At 34.0% G+C, this 13292-nt stretch overlaps 1 protein-coding gene across 1 annotated transcript in view; it reads right to left on the bottom strand.

Annotated features, from left to right (window-relative positions):
• Nucleotides 1–13292, bottom strand: part of ANGPT1 (angiopoietin 1) — a gene marked incomplete at both ends in the record, with an annotated part of 250965 nt that overhangs the window by 74057 nt on the left and 163616 nt on the right. Inside the window, 1 exon segment of the mRNA XM_079722584.1 lies at nt 3019–3251. Within this exon segment, the coding sequence (XP_079578710.1) occupies nt 3019–3251 (233 nt within the window).

A 13292-nucleotide genomic window follows, 5' to 3' on the forward strand; every position in this document is an offset into this window, starting at 1 on the left:
AGTGCAAACTCATCAGGTATGTATTATGATTCCATTTTAGAGATTAGAAAACTGAAGCTAAAAAGAAGGGGCCTAGATGACTGTCCACAGTCAGAAACTCTACAGCCTTGTATTCAGACATTTTCTATGAAAGAAATTTTACTTATAGACAGCACATCATAAGTTTTCTTGTGTTTAGTTTAATCTTGTCACTTGGAGGAAAAGGAAGGAATTAATGTTTAATGAATCAACTGTGTCACATTCTTTTGTTTTTATATGCAGTATCTAATTTAATCCTCTCACTATCATTGTGAAGCAGATATAATTATCCTGACTTTTTATAAATGATGAGACAGCTTCATAAAGATTACATTAGTGGCCAATGACAGAAAAACCTCAACAGAAATTTTTCTCTTGCTTTGTAGTATTACATTCAGGCTGTCTCCATAAATGACTGACTGAGTCAAGTTAGAAAGAGAGGACCCTTAAGGTCAATTAAAATTTTCAGTCTTTTGGATTATGACACAGTTCATAATGTTTTTGGAAAATCTTTCAGAAGACTACTCTTTGCATTTTTTTTTGAAATATACATTTTAGAAAAGTGATGCATTTATTGTGATATATTGATTTAGGCTTATTTGCATATATTTATATTTAAAAGTAGAACATTTATATATAATCTTTGTTAAATAATAAATCTACTTGATAAATAAACTTTTGGTCTTAAGTAGGGAGAGATTTTACTTATGTGTTTTAGAATTAGAATGAAATAAAAGTTCATTTTAGTAACTGATATTTAATCTAGTATTATGAAATTAGTCATTTAAGTTTTAAATTCACCATAACTGAAGACTATGGTGCCAGTGGAAATGAAGATATGCAAAGAAGTAAAATCTTTATCAAAAACTTAGTGAGAGACATTTCCCATTTTTGTGTCTCTTATGAGTTCTTAAATGACCAAATACTTAGTAGAATACTTAACTGTGGGATTAAAGAAAAAAAAGCTTAATAAGAAGCAAACAAAATCTATGATTATAAGAGCATAGAATCCATTGGATAATAGGACAATAGGCTTACATTAAGATTACAAATCCTATAGTTAAAGCAGGATTTATTTTAGAATTTTATCATTAAAAAGAAAATAAGTGTCTAGAGGTCTGAAGTATTAGACAATTTCTGTCTCACTCTGTAGTAGTAGTAGTATTTTTTGGATATGCTATATCATAGAATAGACACAGTTACTTTTCTCATACCCTGAGTGGATGCTATGGGTAGCATCTATCATGAGTGCCATAATAATTGTTCAATAAATTATGTTTTTTGAATTGAACAGATGTTTGGTTGCCTGACACTGCACCCAAAGACCAAAACTAACCAGGAATTTTAATTTTGAAGTCACCCTCCTGCCTCCAAAAGTTTAAAGACATATTTATTGGACAATACTTAGAAAAGAAGTAAAATTATGATAAGCAGGCAGACATATGAGCTCTGTGAGAATCAACAGGGCTTGATATTTCTAACATCATAAAAAAAAGAATTACTCAACTCCATGTGCATTACGTCTCAGGAGTCTCAGGATGATAAGAAAAATATGTTTTCAATCTTTCCCCAAATGTATTCAGTTCAATATGAGAATAGATATGTCTCATATTAATACTTAATTTCTAAATACTCATGAGCTCTATTAAAATTCTCTGGCAAAATTCTACCATGCTTTCCTTTCACTAGACTCTAACTCAAAGTTTTGTCAGGCTCTGACTGATTAGCAGGTTTTTTCTTTCCCAATCACATTTCTGAGCACACCCAAATGGAGCTCTGGGAACTCACTGTTTAAAAAATATTCTTTACAAAGTATATTAAGGGCTTGTTTAGATTACCTAAAGGAGATATAACTCAAGGTAATGGAGTGTAATAGAGAAATGTGAAATGTCTTTAAAGCAAGATCACTTAATATGGAGTTATCCTCTATATTCATATCTATTCACGAGAGTATGGAACTGAGTATTTTTTCAGATAGCTCAAGTCCACTATTAAATTAAAGGAGCCACCAATTATGTATATTGCATATGCACACTGAACCATTACATGAATGATCACATAAGCCACAACTTAATGACAACCATAATTTTCAGATGTAAGTGGTGTTCTCTTTCACTCATCACCATTTACCGTTCTGTGTTCACTAACAGAAAGGCTGATTAGCGAGCAGAACTACAGAAGATGACCTTAAGCTCCAAACTTTGAAGAGCTCTCCTGAGGCTCAGGTGAGGCTCTGCTTGAAGTGGACAAGTGCACACAGAGGCATTTATTCAATAATTGGTGGGTGGATGGATGGACAGATGAATGGATGTCTTCTAAAGAGACACAGGACTGCAATATTTCCAATGATTAAATGGCTCCAGATATTCTAGTGATATTAAAAATTTGTATTTCCACGGTCATGAAGACACCCCAGAATAAATTTGCCCATACGCCCGGTTAGGTCTTCTCCACACAGGACTGTGTAAATAATCTTAATACAGACTTTTAGTAACAAATATTCTTTCTTCCTCATAATAGTTATTAAGAACTTCTATATCTTCTTCTCTCTGCAGGCAACTCTTCCCTCTCCTCCTTTGCAAAAAAAATAGTTTTAAAATGGGAACTCTCCTGAAACTCTCCTAAGCACTCTGAACTAATCTTTAATATTGGCCAATTTCTGTCCTGTATAGTTAAGTGTCTAACACCATGATACCAAATATTTATCCATGAAAATATAGTTTTTTCTAAGGCTAAAAGACCAGTAGAAAAAAGAAGAAATTAGAAAGTCCTTTTAGAAAGATGTTGTAAAGTCAATATTCAAGCTTATGAATACTCTATCTGAAGTTAAAAACACTAGAAAATTGTCAGTGTAAACTTCATGAAATGCTTCTAAGAATAAAGTTCTTTTGCTGCTTCTACACAGCAATTGATGCAACTTAGAAAGTTATATTGAATATCTGCTTGCTCCATATTAAGTAAGATATTTACTACATACCAAAGTAAGAGAGAAATTCTTACCACCGTCCTTGGTGCAGAGGTTGACAAGGTTATGCACTGTGTCCATCAGCTCCAGCTGCTGCTTCTGAAGGACACTGTTATTGGTGGTGGCTCTGTTCAATTGTTTCTCCAGTTCCTGAATTATATATGTTTGACGAGTAACCAAGCCTTGAAGATTCTCTTTCTCTTCCTTTAAGGTGTCCAATTCTTCCTTGTGCTTTCCCTCCATTTCAAAGATTTTATGTTCTAATAAACTACAAGGAAGTGAAGATAAAATTTAGTTTTAAAAATGCTATTAAAAAAACTGTGATTCAATTAGTTCCTGAGTTTATTTAAAGTGAGAAACTTTAGTTAGGTATTTCACCATGTAAATATTTTTTAAGTGAGACTCAAAAAAAATATATATATATGTAAATATAAATGTTATATAAATATATATATATATATATATATATATATATAAAATAGGAGTGACATATACAGCATGTGAAATGAAGAATTATTAGATCACTTATTGTTAGAGTAATGTTTATTTCCTGGGATGTATCTTATATCCAGGGTAGCTGACTTGGACCCTGTCTGCAGAAATTATAGTATAATTTTCATTAAAGAAATGGGTACAATAAGAAATAGAAACAACAGTTCAGAAAAATGTATGAACAAAACATAGATATTTACTTTGCTTCATTCATTTGGGATTCTCAAAACATTCACAGTGATTAAATTTCACAATAGTTTCGTGATGTCAAGGAAGAGCAAATTGATGCAGAAATCACAGGACCAGAAAGTAAGCTATCTGAAGTCACAATGAATTATATTTCTTGGGATTTTTGATACCTGGTCCTGTATCATAACCAATAGCTTACTTTATCTCTCAATCTAAGCTTTAGGATAAGGCCTAAAGGCACTGCAAGTTCCAAATCACTGAATACTTGGTTCCGAAAAGGAAGACCGTGTTAGGCTGGTGGCATGGTCTTACAAAAGGACTTGGGAAGCTTTGCTCAGAGTGATGCAGTCTTCAACTGAGAGCCGTCCTTCTCTCAGAACTCTTCGCAGGATACTCCCTTTGCTTATTACACATTAAAAATGACAGAGAACGCAGAAGCACTCTTGGATCCTAGCAACTGACTGGAAATAAAATGCATTTACATTTTATAGAGTGTATAATATACTAGTATCCCTCAGAGAAAAGCCTTATTCAGTTTTCTCAGTTCCATTTTCAGAAGGTTCAACCAGTCCTTAGTTTACAAGGTGTTATTCAAATGTAACACACCAGACTGGGCACTTAATTTACCTTGGAGAAATACAGCACTGAATCATTCCCATAAGTTCTCAAAAAGGGGACACTAGGGAATGTTTTAAACTTAATACTTAAGTGATAAAATGTATAGTGATTTGGGGAAAATGTGACAGTTATTTATATTTTTTAAAGAGTTTTTTGGAAATGAAAAATTCAGGCAAGGAAGTCAGAGTAAGATGAGAGTACCTCTAAAGGAGTAGGCATGATTCATTGTCTTATAGTGTTTTCTTCTGTGTCAATAACTTGCTGCTGGAAAAGTTAGTAGTTAAAAAACAAACAAAACTAAACAAAATAAAACCAAAAGCCTTTTTATTGGTTAAAAAGTTCACCCACTCACTGGTTTAAGTGATTAGTGTACTTGCTATGGATGTCAGGGGAGGTTGTCTCTGTGCCTATTAATTTTTGGCCTTCAGATCTGAGAATTAACCACAACGGATGCCTTAGCTCTTCCTCAGTTTACTTTTTAATAATTATTGTTTCTCTTCCTAGGGTAATGATCAGCTGTTAAATGTCCATAAAATAGAGTCAGTTAACTTATGAGAAATTTTTCTTTTAAATTCACAAGAGTTATAGTATACTACCAAGAAACCTTAGAATTTAATGTAAAGAGTAACATTTGGATGTATAGTCATAAAATATTGGATAAAAATTCTGAATTACCATTTTGTTCCTGAAATAAGATGAGCACTGGCCTTTCAGTTTTCCTAATTAGTAGGTAACATTCTGGCTTGGAAAATATCATGCTATAGTTATAATTCGCATTTATTAGTTGATATGTGCCAACAGTGCTCTCAGCACTATGTAAAATATAAAATGACACTATTCTTACTCTACGGATTCATTTTTAGAGAGAAATGAAATGAAAAAAATGAAAGAAAAAACCTCAAATGAAAAAAAAGCAGCTATAAGAAACTTCTATTGCAGACATAACACTTTTTTTTTTTCCATTTGTGTTTTGACACTTTCTACTTTTGATGCATTCTTTGTTCAAGAAGACATATACTAAAAGATGGCTACTATCTGAGATGTCAATAAAGGAGCTTTTTGTCTGTTTTGTTTTGATTTTCAGGATATTTTGGAAAGAGATGAGAATGGAAAGTTGATCAAAGAAGTCCTGGTACCAAAGGAAAAAATTCTCAACACTGGCTTGTGGAAGAAAAGGTCTGTATTTCCCAAGTAAAAGGAGTATACACTTAGCATGTTGGAAAGAATGTTAATTTTCATAATTCACTGAACAACCTTAATGCACCATGACTACCAGTTATCAAACGATATCAACATAGCCTGTCATCTTAAAATAGATATTCATGTAAAATAAAGAAGGGACTGCTCAGGGAAGTAAGAAGCCTGCTGTGCATCAGACATCTCACTGGATTGGGAATGAAATATATTCATTAAAAATAAATATGCATTAAAAAACTATAGGCAAATTGGAAACATGTCACACTGTTTCCCAAATGGCAGGTCTTACCAGTTAATTATATCTTCCAGTCATTTTCTCATCTTATTTCTTCACTTGGATTCTCTTTAATAACTTTTGTACTCTAGTAATTCTCTATTAACTTTATTTACCAGAGATACCCTTTATATTAATGACAACTTTTTTAGACTTCTTCAGGCAAAACTGATACCTTTTTGATACCACTCATCACTCCCTTCCATCTTCTCTTCATATCTGGCTTCCAAAAATACTATCCTCTTTTCTTTGATACTTCTCATCCATTAGTTATTATCTACTTGGGAAGTCAGCCCTTCCTCACTATATCCTAACTGGCTTGAATCCAAAACTCTTCTGCCAGAAAATATTCATATACCTTCTCCACTTACTAATCACATTGTTGTAATACACCATTTTAGTTGTGTAGCATTTTAAAACACTTATCTCCTTTGATTCTTAAAGTAATATAGTGATACAGAGTGAGTAGATGTTATAAGCCCCAGTTTATAGGTAAGAATCTAAATACCTTGTATAAAATTGTGTACATACTGTGTCATAACCAAAATAAAAAGCCATGTCTTCTTAGACTAGAAATCTGCCCATGACAACCCAGTGCTATGAAAACTAGCTTTAGTGTCTCATCTCTTTGATTTAGTATAACATAATCTCTATCTACTTCCACCCACTTATATTTTGCCAAGAATCAAGGCATCAACTTAACATCTCTTTAGTATTTGCTGCTCTCCATCTGGTTATTTTTGGGAGCTTGTCTTTCACAATATTTCAACCTATTCATCTTTTCCACATATAAAAACAAAATTTCTTTGCCAAGCCATTTTTAAAAAAAAATCTGAACTGAGATTTTCTTAAATATCACTCTGCCTTAACTCCTCTGCCATTAAATTTAATTTTCGTACTCAATGTATTGATCATATCCCCTTTTGTCCTGAGGCCTTTTATTGTTTCTCTTACTCTTCCCTATCCAGGTCAGCTGGGAGAGGTCAGCTCACCTAGGCACGGAGACTTCTATATACAAAGGTTGATCTGAAGGACAACATGACAACTCCACTGTCCTAAATTCAATTGGTAAAGTAGTCATATTTTCTCTATGATGGCCTTCAGCAGCAAGTTTAGTTTAGGTTTAAATGCATAATCCAAAACCTGGATGTTGATTCCAAACTCCAGTGTACTGTTTTCTAGAGTGCATTCAGTGTATTTTTATTAGGCATTCCATTGTTGAGTTCTACTGTCAAGTTTTGGGGAATGCTAAATTAAATAAATAATTTTATTATGATGCATCCTTTAGGATTAGTGTTCCATGGAACAACAATTTATGAAACTCTGCACCTAAATCTATTCAAATTGAACTTAAAATCCAAAGACAGAGTTTCTCACAGGATTCTCAATACTTCACATTTCTCATCCTTCTAGAAACACTTTGAGAAGAGACATGCATAGAATTTTGGCACTTAACTTCTAGTTTGAGGCAGAGGTGTACTTTAATGAAGAATAAAATAAATAAAATAATCTAGGCCTTTAACTTCAGCAAAAGGTTCTAATTGAGTATATATAAAGCCCTATTTGAAGTTTTTTGTTGACTTTGTCCCCTAATTTTCAGTTTGCCTCCTCCAACATATCTTACTGGAAATATTTCAAATCACTGAACACATCTTGAAGCTTTCACAGAAAAAGCTCTCCCTTTCAAATTGTTTCCCACAATAGGGTTCTTAACACAGCAGCAACTGAATTCACAGGAGCGACAGTTGTCTAAGCTCTATGTATGTAAGTATAGACCTCAAACAAGGAGGAAGATGTTAAAAATACAGAAACCTTCTCATTTTCATCTGTCTGCATCGCCTTACGGATGTTTCAATTTTTAAATTATTTTTAATCTGTATGGTGTCAACATGTGTTGCAAATATGGGTTTTAAAGAATGATCTTTATCCCCCATTCAAGCAGGGGCATAATAAGTTCAGGTTAAGTTTATACTTTAAGTTTCTAACTTGAACACAGTAAATTTTCTCTCAAACTTCATATTTAATATGAAGTTAAACATTTCTGTAATTCAAATGTGGAACAGAAGCATAGATCACTACAAGTAAACATTGTCAAATAAATTTTTTAAAGTTTGGGGTAAATAAGAATAAGCTAAATATACTGTGGAAGCCAGAAACCAAGAAGAAAAAAAATATACACTTCATAACATAAAAGCATAGTTCTTCTGTAAAAAATAGGTTGAACAATAAATGACAAACTAGAGAAAATATTTACAACATATATGACAAAATTTTAACATCCATTAAAGAGCTTATATGAGGAAATAAAGGTATTAGATAAACAATCTAATAGAAAAGTGAGAAACATACATGAATAGGATAGTCATAGAAGAAGAATGCAAATGGTCAATAACCAGGAAAAGATTCACAATATAACCTCTCGGGTAGACAAGATTAATCAAATGGCTAGCAACGTTTAGGGAAACGAGAAAGCCCATGCACACTTGGGGAGAATGTAAAATTTGCAGAAAATCTGTTAATATCTTTGAAAATTTAAAATAATCACATAAAAGTTCTACTAAATTGTAAATTTTAGTGCATCTCGAGCAATGAATGAGGTATACGTGTATATAGTTACATGTGTAATATATCTAAGATAAATTGTTATAAAGTACAAAACCCCAGCATCTTAAAAATAGTTACAATCTATACACATACACATAAATGATTTAAATATGTACTTGTGCATATGTGTAATTGTATATGGGTGTGTATCTCTGTAAGCACACAGATAAACATGCACACTCCATATACACATGTATAATTAGTATATTCATTAAAAAAATCTGGAAGAATAGGCACCGAACTGCCAATCTGTTAATGATGATTATCTGCAGGGGGTGGAGGAATACAGAGTTTGGGACTCTGAATTTCAATTTATACACTTCTATAAAATTTAAAATTTAAATCAGTTAAGTTTGTGTTGATTTTTTTATCAACCAGAGAGATGTGGTAAACAGTCATGAGTCTAGAATGGTCTGAGAAGATGTTGTCTAGAGATGAAAAAATTGGGTTGAATTAGTGAACCTCAAAATGTGGACTGATAACCTTGGCTGCCATGCAATGGGCTTTTGAGGATGCAGAATAGTGGTATAAAAGCCATCTGTATTTTATTTATGTTAAGAACAATGAATACGTTTATAATATTTAATGTAAACTATGTGATCTGTTTTCCATTAAAATATTTTTAAAATTGTATGTGTGTTTCTGTGTACACAGATAAATGATATTTATTGGGATATTTGCCAGTTCATTTGCCAGTTCATCAGTCAACATTCAAAAAGCATTTAATACTCTATATATTATGTGTAGAGAACTGTGCCTGGGAGCATGAAGACAGAAATAAATAAAACACAGTCTCTATGTTCCAGAAGGTCACAGCCCAGTAGTAGAGATACACACACACACACACACACACACACACACACACACACAATTACCATGTGATGGGATAAGTGAAGTAATGGGAGGAAAAAACAAGGTAGAGTGTTATCACTTAAGTTGTAATGAGCAAATCTATTTGGCAGAGTCAGAAAGTTTCTTGGAGGGGTAATATCTGCACTGAGTTTTGAAGGGCCAGAAGTTTGTGAGTTGAAGAAGGGACTACAAGGCATTCCAGACAAGGCAAACATCAAACATGTTTGAAAAAACATCGTCTTCAGTGATACTAATAACTAGTATGATTAAACACTTACTATGTGTTTCAAGCACTGCCCTCAGTATTTTATATACAATAACTCAGTTAATCCTCACATCAACTCCATGTACAACTATTATCATCATCCCTGTGTTACAAATGAGAACACCAAAGCACAGAGAGTTTACACAACTTGCTCAATGTCACACAAATAATATGTGGCAGAGTTGTTTACAGCAGAATCAAGGCAAACCCAGGCAGTCTGACCTTAGAGCTCCTGCTCTTAGCTATTAGACCATACTTCTAAAATATAAGAAGACTTCTGAAAGTAAGGTTATAAAATTAGGATTATAATGATCATGGACCATGTTCCATGCTAAAGAACTTGAACTTTCCTCAGTCCCTTACAGAGAATGAGAAGAGGGTTGGGCAGATGCTATCTAGAGATTTAAAAGTTGTGCTGAACTAGTGTGTGTGGAGACCTAAAAAAATGGGAAAAATAATCTGACTTGAATTTTAGAAAGAATTTTAGCAGACTTTTGGATGATAGGTTTGAGAGACATGAGGTGTAAGCCATGCAAAGAGGCCACTGCAATGGCTAAGGCAAAAATTAATGGGATTTTGACATAAGACAGAGTCAGAGTAAATAGAAAGAAAAAGATAGATTGGAAAAACATTTAGAAGATGGAATTGACAACATAAACAGTGACTGATACGTTGTGATTTTACTTTAGTATTTTGTAAAGAACTTATCAAATGGAGGATAACTTTGATTAGAAAGACTGTGATTTAACTTTTCATTTATTTAGGCATATTAAGTATTAAAAATCAATACTTCACTATTCCATTACAAAAATTTGTTAGCAAGGTATAATTTAGTATCTTGAAATTATACACACTTCAATTACTTAAAATTAACTTAACAGCTTCCCATAACCTCTAGCTAGAAGACAGATGGAGCTTGTCAAATAAGTTCAGTGAATTCCCAAGGTAAAATAGTTTATATTTCCTACTCTAGTATTAGGAGGAATAAATAATGATCTGTATAGGAGTAGGCCAAAAACAACTAGCCTATCCCTTTCTTCAAATTTGTATTTGATTATGCTGAGGATAACTTGACAACCACATCAATTAATCCTGAGGCTGCATCATATTGGAAAAACATTTTTATAATAATTAAGACAGAGAATCATATGAACTTGAATGCTAATTTTGCCATACATCAGCTGTTTGGTCATGGGCAAGTTACCTGACCTCTTTGAACTTGAGTTTCTTTATATAAAATGAAAATAACAATGGATAGTTTGCAGGATTAGTTGGAGGATTAGCAGTAGTGTATGTAAAGCACCTGGCTTAGATGTTCACCTACCTGATATTAGATAACTAGGCAGATAATTTTGCTGAAACTATGTCAGAATGATCACCATTTGTGTAGTTTCACTTCACTCTAAATGGTCTAACTGAAGATTTCCCTAATCTTCATTCTGCATATTCAACACAAGTTTGATCAAGAAAGCCCAAGGGCTCCATCTTTGTACACATGGAGTGTTGATTTCTCTTCCTGTGTACCCTGGTGAGGCAGAAGAATTTCTTCTAGAATACTTTTTTCACCTGGCTATGCTCCAACCTTGGAAAAAGTTGGGGTTAAGTCACAGATGGACAGGTGCCTTGAAACCTAGTCAGCTCACCAAATCTTGACACCAGAAGATCGAGTTACATATTTAGCTCAGCTGAAGGAATTTGTATTATGACATCCTTCCCTGTCTACCTCTCTTTTCTATTTTTTTGAGCAGAAATATACTGGAGGAATCCAATAAAAGTTGACAATTACATGTCTCACTTTGTCATGCCAACCCTCTGTGTGAGGTAAATATTAATGCTTCTCCTTTTTTGAGTTCTTGGTTGTATAATTTCAATTATATGGGCCAGTTACTGATCTCTTACTTCTAAGTGCTATTTCCTTGAGGTAAGGAATGAAACCAAGTTTTGAGATTAGGATAGCATCCAATAAAAAGAAATCCTAAAAAAAGCAAACTGGAAGCTTCTTGGAGTCACCCCCAACTAGATTGTTAGGAAAACAAACAGCAGAGCAAGTGTTGTTAATCCTACTCCTGCTTTGTGCCTTTGGCCCTTTAGGGGATAAAGAAGTGAACCTAATGAGGCCAAAATTCTGTTTTCAACCCTACAAGTGATGCATTTAATTTGTCAGGATGTAAATCAGCAGGACTTCTCAGCATGATTGTGTAGTATAATCCTGTCCATAAAATATTCCTCTATGTTCTGCCAAAGAAGTGGTGCCAAAGAAGTGGTGGACCCTCTGAAGGGCCAGTTCACTGACTTGGCAGCTGAGGCCCCATCATACTCAAAACTGGTAAGTCACATACCCAGACACAACCCCTAACATTCCCGGGGGGAGGAAGCAAAGCGTAATTTAGATAATCCCCTTTGCAAAGTGTATTAGCTGATCCAAACCAGACCTGGCTGACAAATGGCATGTTGTTCTTACATTTCATAGATGCCTCAATGTAGAAATAGCTTCTTGTTGCATTTGGAGGATTAAGATTCATTTAAGGAATAGGTATGGATGATCAATAAACTATTTTAAAATACAAAAACAGCTTCATGCTTGACCTTCACCTTCTATCCACTTAAATGGTATGGGGGGGCACGTTTCTTTGTTGATCTAGAAAGAGCTTGGCAGAGTTCCTCCAATTCCATTTCACATATGAAAATAAACAATAATAATAAACATAATAGGGAAAGTATGCTGTGTATCACAAATGGGTACTTCTGTCTTGTACAAAGAAAAACACTTTTCTTCTAAGTGGTTTGTGGAAGAATATGCCTGGTTTAAGAAGAGATGTCCCACGCACTTTGATAGAAAAATACCCCCAGGAACCACATGTGAGGTAATGTCATACTCGAGGGTCAAAAACTAAGGGGTGCAGAGTAGGAGTAAAAGATGCATCTAAGTTTTTTTCAGCATGAGCGCAGAAATGAATTTCAAGTTAAAACCTAAATCCCTGAATTCATTGTGAAATACCTATACTGCTAGGAAACGAAATTGTTATAATCTTGAAAAAATTTATCATAATCAACAAATGGTGTGATTTGTATATATAAGAAAACCTGAATTTTCCTTAGAAATTAGAATTCAGTGAGGGAAAAACTCATCAGCAGAAGGCATGTATGTGCTTGGGATCAGGAGTCAGATTCGTCTGAGAGGCCTTGGCACATGGAGAAACCCTGCACACTTGAGCCGCAGTGCAGCTCTTCTGAGAGCTCAAACTTTGACTCAGCTTTACTGATGGAACAGAGAGAACATTTTTTAAGCAGTTGCTGTTGAAAAAAAATTATTCTATGGTGAGAATTCCATAGAAGGAAATGATACCAGGTGCCATATCAAGAATCATATTGGAAAGACAAAAGAATCCAACATGATCTGGAATTAGGGTAGGTAGGGTATATTTGGAAGAAGAGGAGGGGAAGAAGAAGAAAGAGGAGGAGGGAGAGTGGGGGAAGGAGAAGAAGAAGAAAGAAAAGAGAGAAAGAATGAATATGAGCAGGAGGGAGGGAAAGAGACAGAGACAAGAAGAGATGGAGAGAGCAGAGTACAAGTGACACTTCAGAAAAGCATTTGTTTTTGTAGTTAAGGGTGAGCACTTACAGGCCTCCCTACACCAAAAGATAATACACATATCAGCAGCAGGAGAATTGAAGAGTGTAAATTCATGCTGATGACTTTTTTAATAGAGAAATCATATGTGGCCACACACTTAGTGAGAGATGAATCAAAATGACCCTAGGTTACACCTATAAAATGAAATATCATGTAGTTATTAAGAATTATACTAGAGGGATCT

The sequence above is a fragment of the Hyperoodon ampullatus genome, assembly GCF_949752795.1.
Source record: "Hyperoodon ampullatus genome assembly, chromosome: 17".
Lineage (NCBI taxonomy): Eukaryota > Metazoa > Chordata > Mammalia > Artiodactyla > Ziphiidae > Hyperoodon > Hyperoodon ampullatus.